The following is a 12,022-nucleotide window of genomic DNA, read 5'->3' on the forward strand; positions in this document are numbered from 1 at the left end:
CTTGACAACTTAATTGTGTCCATTATGTCTTTGTTGTTGTGTTTCATGGAATGACCCTACTGCTTGTGCCTTTGTTCTGTTTATTCTCACTGACTTCACATTTTGTGACTATATTGTTTCATCAGATTTTATTTTATTTCTCTCCGTTTTGTTAAACGTTTGCAGTTCAACTTTTGTTTGCTTATAAAATATTGCTTATGAATAAAACTGTTATTAACATTAAAAAAAAAAAAAAAAAAAAAAAAAAAAAAAAAAAGTTGTACATGCGCAGTAGCTCCTCTTTAATACAAGAGATAGGACGGTTCAAGGCGCACCTCTCCTGCGCTCAGAGATGACTGCAGCTGTGTTTACATTTCACTGCCTCCCGCTGCCGGAGTGTGGGACTCCCGCCATGGGGGCTGACGTCACATCCGTCTGTCATAAAGTTCGCCTGACTGAAAAGTCGAGCCGCGGTTGTGCTGCCTTTTATTCAAAGACAGTAATAAGTACATTTCGTGACTAAGTTACATAAATTATTAAATAAGTTCATAGTTAATAATAAAGAAAATTTATGCTAAAAAACTGTTAAAATGTTTGGTTTTGAATTCTAATCGGAGTGATACATCTGATCTTCGTTATATTGTACGTTCAGAATACGTGACGTAGTGAGTGCTTGCACCATAAAACAAGCTTTGACGTATTTTCTCCAGTAAAGTTATGAAAAATAAGGGAGAAAACAGGTCTTATAAACACTAAATGTGCCCTACACGCTTGTGCCTTGGGAGACCTCCATCTTTATAAGTATTGTTGTGTTCCAGAAGCACTTGTGCATTTACATGTACATTATAATGTTGCTTTAGTCATTTTCATTCATGTAAATACACTGGTGCGATTCCTTAGTATATGCTTTGGTATATGTCTATTTTGGACTGGTGAGAGGTTTGATTTCCAGTCAGGCCAGTTCATTACCCAGAATCTTCTACTATAAAGTCATGCTCTTGTAATGGATGCAGTATGCGGTTTTTCATTGTCTTGCTGAAATATGCAAGGCCTTCCCTGAAAAAGACGTGATCTAGATGGGAGCATATGTTGCTCTAAAACCTGTACATACCTTTCTGCATTGATGGTGCCTTTTCAGATGTGTAAGCTCTCGATGCCATAGGCACTAATGCAAGCCCATAACATCAGAGAGGCAGGATTTTGAACTGTGTGCTGATAACATACTGGATGATCCCTCTCCTTTTTAATACAGCGATTGCGGCATGTGTGGTTTCCAAAAAAAATCTGATTTTGTTTTGTTTGAAAACAGAACATTTTAGACATAATACATTTTAAATAATTCTCTTTGGTCCAGAGAAGATGACAGCATTTCTAGATGGGTGTTCACATCTGGTTTCTTCTTTGCATAGTAAAGCTTTAAGCAGCATTTGTGAATGGTACTGGGAACTGTGTTTATAGACAATGATTTGTAAAAGTGTTCCTCAAACCATGCAGTGATGTCAAGAATAGAATCAGACCTGTTTTAAAGCAGTGGCCCCTGAGGGTCTGAAAATCACAGGCCTCCAACATTGACTTTCAGTCTTGTCCTTTGAGCACAGAGATTTCTCTAAATTCTTGAAATTTTTTGATGAGATTATAAGTTGTACATGATAGGATATTCAAAGTTTTACCAAATTTCCTTTGAGAACTAATGCTCTGAAATTTTTCCATTATTTTTGGATACATGTAAACCTCTGCCCATCTTTACATCTGAGAAATTCTGCCTCTCTAAAATCTGTTCTAACCTAATTTGTTGCAAGAAGTTCTTCCAGATACTTATTCGTACTACTTACCATTACCACCTTTTGTTGCCCCTGGCCCAACTTTTTGAGATGTGTTGCTGCCATCAAAATGACTTTATGCCTGGTTCGCAAGTCAAGATTTTTATGCTGATTTTTGTCCTGATTTCCCCCTTCCGAATATCTTAGAACGCCCCAAATATCAGGATGACTCTTAAGCGATAATCTTAAGCAATATTTCTGCCGTGTGTGATGTGATAAGATTGATCTGGTCCACTTGGAAGGACGTCAGGAACGCACCAATCTAAACTTGGGGATTTTCAACATGTTGGATTTTCTTGGCCCGATATCACAGCGTGTGTGGTGTTCCCCCGAGGACGAACGAGAAAGCAGCCTGGTGAATGTGACAGGTAGCCAATCAGAAAGCACGGGGATGATTCCAAAACAAAAAACAGCTGACATGGCGCAACCGAAAGTCCGGTGGACATCAGAGATGGATGACCGACTCGTTGATATGTGGCAACAATGCAAATCTTTGTTTAACATTTCGTGTAAGGCATATCATAACCGAAATGACAAAGGGAGGAATTGGACCAAAATTGCGACCGCAGTTGATGTACCTGGTAACTTTCAACCATGTTTGTTTACTCCAAATTCACTTATGGTATTGTGGGGTTTCACGCGATTTCCTGTCTGAAATCTGAATGTCCATGAGTGAAATCGGTTCATGTGTGGCGTGTTGCTCCTGCCGTGTGGCTGGACACCACACACTGTACGATCAAACCTGTTATACCTAAGATTTTTTATTGTCATGCGTATGGTCTCTTACAATTTTGAAATCTTGTTGTGTGAAACAGGCATTAGTTTTTCACCAAAATTGTACAAATTCCTAATTTCAACATTTGACGTTTTTACTAAATTCCATTGTGAAAATGGGTGTATAAGAATTGCAAATCATTACAATCTGTTTTTATTTAAATTTAACACAACATCCCATTTATTTTTCAACTTGTTAGTTTAGGAAACTAAGACATGGGCCTATGTCTATGTTTAATTTTATATAAAGGTAAGTGAAATAATATTAAGATAGTTAGTTTTGTTCGTTACTTTGGCCTAGGTCCACCCTAGTCTCAGTAAATTTCCATCCTGTAAGTTCAAAAGCATTTTTAAATAAATAATTATTTTTCTCATGAATTATCAACTTGTCTCTGTGGCTGCTTGAGTTGCGCAGAAGAAGGATTTTTATCTTATAGCCTGGTCACTCCTAAACAGCTGATAACACAGGACAGTTGTTTTTATTCCAATTAGGTAACAATTCGCCATTACATGAGGCCATAGTGTTGAATTCATCAATAATACTGTGACCAAAGGCAGATTTGAGCATATCACAATACACAATACCGAGTTAAAGCCCTTCTGTGTTTGCTAAGGTTACTTAGCTGTGGTGACCATCTTAAATTGTGTTGACTTCAAAAGTTAATTAGTTGTAGATATGCCTTTAATAAGTAATTCCTGAGAGTTTCATTGAAATCTGTTCAGTAGTTCATGAGATATTTTGCTAACATGACAAACAAACTCACTTACACAACCAAAGACAATCACCTGTGAACAAACGTTAGAAAATGCTAAATGAAGATTGAAGAGATAAAGTAGATGCTGTAATCAGCATATGTGTTTAGGTTTAAACTGAGACATGTTGCAACAGTGTTGTTTGACAATATAGGAATCCAAATATTTTGGATGCTGATATTAAAATAATTTTTTGTGGAAACTGAGTTTTGTTTCCATACGGAAGATTCACAGGATTTGTGTCAAAGGAAGATCTCAGAAGCTGCTGGATGCTAACAGGCTGGTGTGGGTACCATCTGGATGAAACTTTTGACTTATTGCTGTATAAGTCCATTCATCATGGTTTTCCAGCATCCTGCAGTGGAACAACATAGGCAGCAGGCAGACTTTGAAATGAATATGGAGAAGTCAGATGTTTATTTGAAATAAAACAGTTGACCTTTGGTTTAAATATACTTTAAAAACAACAACAACCAGTCAAATCTACAATAAATTTAATAAACACATGTTTAAACATGAGTTTAACAGGATGTATGCTTCTGACCTGGGTGATGTCCTGACTCTACTGCCAACTCACATAATTATTGCCAGCAGCCAAAAGGCAGGCAGTAATGCTTTTGCCTTTGTCTGTGTGTTTGTTTGTCTATTAGCAAAATATCTCTTGTTACCACCAGTAGAAAGTCCACATGTGAGCTGTAGCACATCGAGCTGTTTTCTAAGATCCCACAAAGCTGTATTGTTTAAAGACAAGCAGACGCTTTGATATCCCAGTGGGAAAAGTGGTCCTGCTGGAGCCAGGCAGTCCAGTGAGGAGAGGAGGGATTACATAACAGCAGGAAGGACATGCATCAGACAACCAGACAGGATGGACCAACACATTGTTAGGAAAACTAAGACATCAACAAGGAGTTTAACATAACGTCCATTTAGACATATTGTATTTTATAAATTATTAAGGATTTTTACTCCGTGAGAAATAAAGAAATTGGGAAAAAAATCTTCATCTTAAATCATACAAAGAAAAGCAGACAGGATACTGCTGCTTTTTTTAGGTGTTTAGTTGACATTTTGTGTCTCTATCTATTTGTCCTCTTTAAGTTCCTTTCAGAAATAATGACTGTTATTCATGCAGTAAGATTAATCTGGAGCTCTGACGTCACAGTTCAGGGCGCTGATGACTCAGCAGGGAGTGTGGCAGAATGATGCAAACACTCAGAAACACACACTAAATATGTATACACACATAGAGGCACATGACTGCCTTACACAAGCTAAAAGTCTATAAATAGACCTCAAAGTCAAGTGTGAGATCATCCTCAATAGAACAACGTGAGGTAAAGATGTATGCCATTAAGCCATGGAAAATGATTCAGATCACTCCAAGATCTACTGCTAATTTCCACACTAAAGATACAACCTTATTTAATGCAAGACATTGAGGCAGTCAAAATTCTGTACAGGTTTTAAATATTTAAATAAATATTTAATTGCTTCCCTTTTGCTTTTCACAAGTGGCCGATACTGTTTTGCCTGTCTGTCTTTATTTGTCTTCCTGTAAGCAAAATATTTAATGAATCAGAACAGATTTGAATGAAACTCTCTGAAAGAAATTATATAGACATGTATAATTCATTAATTTTTGGAGTCAACCCCATTCAATATGGCAGCCACAGCTGTTTGACCATAGCAAACAGAAAAATGACTCTACTCAGACAATTTTACAAATATTGTGTAAATTAGTATGGACTGATTTGGTCAGTCAAAGCGGTCTCTTCAGCTTGTTGCAGAAGATCGGCTGCCCCTCGCATTTGCTTGCAGTGGGCATTTTCTTTCAATGGTAACACGCACAGCACGGTCGGTTACAACGGCGCAACCTCCGAGGTCTTTCCAGTTAGCAGCGGAGTCCTTGCGTCTACACTCTTCGGCATCTTCTTCTCTATGCTCCTCAAATATGCATTCAAGGACTGCAGCAAGGATGTTTTCATCCATACTAGGTCTGATGGCAAGCTCTACAATATAGCCCGTCTACGTGCCAAGACCAAAGTCACAAAGATACTCATCCGCGAGACGCTCTTCGCTGACGATGCAGCCTTGACATCACACACGAATGACGGACTTCAGCACCTTGTCACCTGCCTCTCCCACGCGTGCAAGGAGTTTGGACCGACCATCAGCCTGAGAAAGACCAACGTCATGGCTCAGGGCACAGAGACTCATCCAAACATTGCCATTGACGGATACACCCTGGAGGTTGTCGAGAATTTCACCTACCTTGGGTCCGTTATCTCCAGCTCGTTGTCCATCGACTTGGAGATTAACAGCAGGATTGCCAAGGCAGCCACAGTCATGGCCAAACTAAACCAGCGAGTGTGGAACAACTCCAGCCTCACAAAGAAGACCAGACTGCGTGTATACCAAGCCTGCATACTTAGCACTCTCCTCTATGGCAGTGAGACGTGGACCACCTACGCAAGGCGAGAGATGGGAAACTCAACAGCTTCCACATAAGGTGCATGCGCCGTATACTGCAGATCAAGTGGCAGGATAGGGTTTCCAACACCGAGGTGCTGGAGCAAGCCAACATGAGCAGTTTGCATGCAGCTCTCAGTGAGAGGCGTCTCGGGTGGCTCGGTCATGTCTGGAGAATGGACGTAGGCCGCATTCCCAAAGACCTCCTCTACGGCCAACTGGTCGAAGGCCATAGGACATCAGGGTGCCCAAAACTGTGATTCAATGACAACTGCAAGAAGGACATGAAACAGTGTTCTATCAACCCCAACTTATGGGAAAGTCTAGCAGGCGACTGCCCAGCCTGGAGGCTTGCAGTTAGGTAGGGTACATCAGGCGCAGAGGCCGAGTGATTTGAGAATGCCGCTCAGAAGAGATCGTGCGGAAGCAGCGGCAGCAGCAACTAAAACAGCCTTCTGTTTTCACCTGTACCAAGTGTGGCAGGGACTGCCACTCCCGAGTTGGACTGCACAGCCATTCTAGGCGGTGTAAGTAGACTCTTAAGAAGCTACACCATCGTCTCCCGAGACGGACGGATGCCGACGACAACGATTAGTATGGTAGAAGCTGAGTCATACCCAACAGTTACCCAAGAACTAACTGACTGAACAACATCTTTGTATAAATGTTTGCCATTAACAATAAAAGTTCACTATCAGGAAAATAAAGCATCTTTCACTGATATATAACTTTTTTTAATAGCCATGATGCCAAAATGGAAGGCGATAATGTTTTTGCCTGTGTCTCTCGCTTTGTGTTTGTTTGCCTTTTGCATTAGCAGAATATCTCATGAACCACTGAAAATATTTGAATAAAACTCTTAAAAAGTCATCTGCATCTACAACTGATTAGCTATTGAAGTCAACCTGATTCAAATGGCAGCTACAGCTAATTAGCCTTAGCAAAACCAAAAATGGCTATAACAGTCAATTTTACAGATATTGAGCTAAATATTGGTGTGGCAGAATCTGAGACTCATTACCATCACTTCCTTTGAACACTAACAGATCGCATGAGGTTTTGTAATACTGAGTCAGACTGAGCAGATCATAATTTTTTGAGGTTAGACCAAATGGCCACAACTTAGTCATTTCTCTACATAATATGATGATATTTAATCTTTATTTATTCTTAGTTTTAAGGAATGCTACGTCTTCATTTTTCTAATGCATCAGAGAATTTTACCAAAGAGTAATCATTTTTCATAAGGATTTAGCTGAGACATTACAGTAAACTGGGACTTGAAATAGGAAACCTTCAGGTTTTGTGACTCAGAGGAGGTGAAGGCTGTTGTACATCAGTGTTTATGTAATAAACAGATTGTATTTACAGGCTGTGTATTGCCTTATATTTTTTATTTTCCTGAAAGTTGTGAAGTTGTGATCCTCTAATTTTCCTTAACCCTTTTATGCACAAATTATGATAACTTCAGCCAAGATTTTTTTTCCTGTAGTGTTTTTCTTTCTCTTGTAGCATAAAAAAGAGTGGCAAAAAAAGACTTATTTACTTAAATCCATCTTGGGTTTGAGAAAATTAGTTGCACTTGCAGTGGATAGCCAGTATATTGCATTATCCATTAATGCCCACTTTAGTGGTCTATGCACAATTAGAATATAAAACCCTAAACATATACAAAAAAAAAAGCTTTTAAATAACTGTCCACTGCAGTGACCATTGTGCATGAATGGGTTAAATTCCAAATAGTCTTATGTTTCTGCATCATGAATATGTTAGAAACCTCTTAAAATATGTAATGCTTTCAAACTCACACAGTTGATCACATCATGTTTGGACTAATTGTTGCCAAAATTAGGATGGACTTTGGTTTTATCATTCTCCTGGTATGAGGCATTTTATTTGAAAAAAGTGGTTTATTTATTATAATGGTTTTATGCCGATGAAAATCAGTAAAATCTGCTTGATCTGTACAGCTGCAGGGTGAGTGACTTCACCTTTTATCAAAGAACATCAGAAAGCTATTATTTTTACAGAACAACAAACTCAAAAGTAGCACACCATATCTGGATATAAATCACTTTTGAAACACAATGATACTTATGGTCATGAGATTTCATGCAGATGGACAGTAGTTGGTGTTGTTACGTAACTTTTTTATAAATACTGCACAAGAGAAATTAAAATATTATCAGCAAAATTACAAAAATGGATGTTGCAAAATTGACATATGCTGCAAACATAGATAAATTTGTTGGTACCCTTTCACAAAAATCAAAATGACAGTTTAAGACAATACTTGAACTATCCAAAAAGCTAAAAGTTTCTCTCATCAGTCCTCATCGGTATTTTAGATAAACAATGTGCATGAAAGTATAAATGTAGAATGTAATTTTAGGTGACAGGTTGTATAATGAAGAACTGAATGAAGAACCGTTGTGACACTTTACACGGGATACTTTCAAAGGGAGTTGGGAGGAAAAACTATAATAGTAACAAATAATAATGAAAAGTCTCTGAAGGGCCAGCTAAAGGTTTCAGTTGTGAAAAGTCACTAGAAGGTCAGAAGAACAAAACACAATTAGAAGAGTAGACTGGGAGAAGAACCAGGCTGAGACACAATTAAAACCAACCTGAAAAAGAAAGTGAAAAATAAAAAAGGGCGCTGATCGAGAGAGATGATGAAGAGGATGCTACCTGAGTATTACCTGAGTGAAAGATGTGACCTGAACTGACACCAGACTATCCATACCAATCAAAGGCAGTAGGAATATTATTAATATTTTTTGTTGAAAGAGAGCATGCATGGTCTTTCACATAGATGCAAAATTGTTCAAATCTAAAAGCACTCAGACAGCATAGAACTCCACAAAGGCCACAGAATGATTAAAAAATAATGCAATCCAGATCATAATCTGGATCACCACCAAAATTAAATTCATTGGCTTTTGTGACAACTCCAACATTTCCTGAAACACCCAGGAGGCCTTTCTCTCTTGCTGTGATAATGAGTACAGTGTGTTGTACTTCAGTTTGTAAAAAGTTAGCAGTAGGCTGTGGCTTTACCCAATAATTTATAACAGATTTACAAATGGGAACACCTCTCCTGAGAGTTATAAATAGTCTTTAATACCATGGTTTACATTTTTGGTGAACCAATGTAAGATTTTATGGCCACCAAAAGCAAAAGTAGAGAGATAAGGTTTTACCTGTGTTTGCGTGTGTGTCTGTTTGACTGTACCGTTAGCAAAATATCTCATGAACCAGTAGATGCACTTTAATATAACTCTCAGAAGGTATTCATTGGATGTCCATCTACAATTGGCTAACGTTTGGAGTCAATCCTATATAAGATAGCTGCCAGAGCTAAGCGACATTAGCAAAGACAGAAATGACTACAACTTCACCAATTATGCTGATATTGAGCTCAAATTTGGTGTGGTAGTAGCTAAGAGTCATCCCCAACACATACTCCAAGTTCTATACATTGCATAAGATCTTTGCCTCAAACTTTTGTTTTAACCTTTGGTGTCAACCCTGTTAGTCTCACTAACTACTGGGCCTATTTTAATAAAACTCAAACTAATCATTGAATGTACATTTAAGGTCAAAATTATTATCCCCCTAGAAACCATCAAACATTTATCTAAATTACTGAGCAATATTTGCAATATTCAAAAAATGTTATATAGTAAATCAAGCATCAATGATATGCCCCCATTGTGGTACACTTTTAAATGTAAAATAAATGTTCAAGATGTCTTTATGAAACATACTGAAAACTGAGATGGTCAAAATTATTAGCCCCCGTGTGATTTTGTGCTTTCAAAGCACATCAGCTAGGTTTAAAACCACACCTGCGCAGTCAATTAGGTTTGAAACTCCACCTGATCAATGAAAAACTCCATTGCTCTAACAGCGACTAATCAAAGCCTGCCTGAAGTTTGCCCAAGAAAATCTTAAACATGAGACATGAAAAACTAAGCACTCACATTTCCTTGCAGAGGACTTCAATTTGCTGGTTTTCTGAGCTGCTCCGCTCCTTTGACACGCTGAGCTCCTCCTGGTATTTGGAGTTCTGCTGTTTCAAAGCCTCAAGCTGAAATTAGATGCAAACAAGAGTGAGACTGCAGAGTTAAATTTACTGTTACCATCTCAATCAAACCTGTCTAATTAGATTTTTCTCTATAGGAGACAAGAGGTAACAATGCATCACATACACTTTTTGGTTATTTGGGGATCCCTAAAAAGTGTAGGTGATGGAACAAGTTAAGATCTTCAGACTCCAGCTGCAGTTACCCACTGTCTTTCAGCAATTTCATGTGATGTCATCACAGCACCTCCAAAGGATTTTTTGTGGTTTTCAGAGGTTTTTTACTCTTTCAAATAGCTTTCTATTTAACATTTTTCATACATTTTGAATAAAACCACAAATCTTTTTGCTAAACTACATAAAACACAACAAAAGCGTAATGAAAGACAATTCCAAGGCTTTGGAATACCTATGTTTAATTTCCACTCGTGTTTTGATGATATCAGGAACTTGTATACTGCAGGATGGTACCGAAATAAAATTTGGATCTCTGTCTTCATTTCGGACTGAATTATTAACTGATTATGATTTTTTTTTTCACTCAAAACATTTCAACATGAACTAAATTCCTCCTGAGAGCAGTACTGATGTGCAGATCTTTTTGTTTCTATTAGCTTCCAAAGACCATTTTATAATTTACTCTTCTAGAATAAGTCAACCTCCTTAGTGTTGTCAAGCTTTTAGCAGGTCTCTAATAAAGTTTTATGGTTAGGTTGTTTTGACAAATATTAATGTTTATGACAGTCAAAATCCTACTGTTAAAATGTTGCTTAAAAATAAAAAACACATTTTTTTTAAACTTCTTGGCTACAAAATAACCAAATTAACCCCCCACTTTCTTTGGGAAAAAAAGTCCTGTCAAAATGAAAACAACTTTTAAAGCTTTCGTAATTTTAGGTGTTTGCATTTATGTTGGAACACTGTTTTGTAAACACAAAGTTTTTTTTTTTACTGTTTCAGCCTTGTGTCCATACAAAAACTCTTTTAAGAGCTTTTAAACTGTATGCTTTTATGAAACTGGTTTTAGGAAGAAATCTTGAAGTGCTATCTTTGCATTTTTGTGAACATGGTAAATACAACCTTTTGAAAACTATGATATCATAGATGCTGCAGTTGCTAGTTTCTCAGCATACTGGCAACTTATTTTTAGATGCAACGAAGTCTGAACACACGGCGGGGAGGCAGAAAACAGCATTCCAGAAATGGCTGTTTCCATGACTGTTCTTGCACCTTCAAGCACTCTTCTCATATGTGGAGAGTGTGGGAACGGATGATTGGTGTTACACGCCGCATTTTGGACTCAATGTTTCTTCAGATGGGATCTTCCAAACTCTCACACGAGGTGCTCATAACATTCATGGCAGAGGTCACCGCCATTGTAAACAACAGACCATTAATACTTGTCTCCAATGACCCTATGCATCCGTTCATTCTTACACCTGCAACATTATTGACTCAGAAAGTGGGTCCTTGTCCTGCACCTGAAGAAGACTTTGATGATAAAGACATGTCCTGACAGCAATGGTGCCAGGTCCAAAGTCTATCTAACACATTCTGGGACAGATGGCGCAAGCAGTATTTATCAACTTTGCAACCTCACAAAAAGTGGACATCTGAACACAGAAGTTTGAAAACAGGAGATGTTGTACTTCTAAGAGACACTGCACTGAAACGCAATATTTGGCCTATGGGCATCCTTACTGAGGTGTGCCCCAGTAAAGATGGACTTGTTCGGAAAGTTCAGGTTAAGGTGACAAAAGAAGATGCCGTAAAGTCATTCTTACGTCCTGTGAGTGAAATAGTTTTGCTCATTTCTTCCATTGCTTAAACTGTTGTATATTTGAGAATATGGTGAAAAGTGAAACACCTGGTAGTTTCAGATGGGGAGTGTGCTGTTGTACGTCAGTTTGTGGACATTTTACTGATTTATACTGTGGAAGAGTTTGGTTGATGCCATCTAGTAATGAAATTACACAGCAAATCCAGGAGGCCCAGATTAACACTGTCAGATTTGATTTCAACACTTTTAAAGTGTCTATATGGGTCCACACCAGAAAGTGTTAATTTAACTCTTTTTGGAGAGTTGGTACCTTAACTCTTATAAAGTGTCAAATATCAAATCTGCTGGAGTTAATAATTT

At 38.0% G+C, this 12,022-nt stretch overlaps 1 protein-coding gene across 3 annotated transcripts in view; it reads right to left on the reverse strand.

The window, feature by feature from the left end:
* clip1b (CAP-GLY domain containing linker protein 1b) overlaps positions 1–12,022 on the reverse strand; it is a 140,348-nt gene that overhangs the window by 38,321 nt on the left and 90,005 nt on the right. For all 3 annotated transcript variants that reach the window (XM_037979448.1, XM_037979449.1, XM_037979447.1), the window contains one exon: positions 9,782–9,888. In XM_037979448.1, the coding sequence (XP_037835376.1) occupies positions 9,782–9,888 (107 nt within the window). The remainder of the gene's footprint in view (positions 1–9,781; positions 9,889–12,022) is intronic.

The sequence above is a fragment of the Kryptolebias marmoratus genome, linkage group LG14 (genome assembly GCF_001649575.2).
Source record: "Kryptolebias marmoratus isolate JLee-2015 linkage group LG14, ASM164957v2, whole genome shotgun sequence".
Classification (NCBI taxonomy): Eukaryota; Metazoa; Chordata; class Actinopteri; order Cyprinodontiformes; family Rivulidae; genus Kryptolebias; species Kryptolebias marmoratus.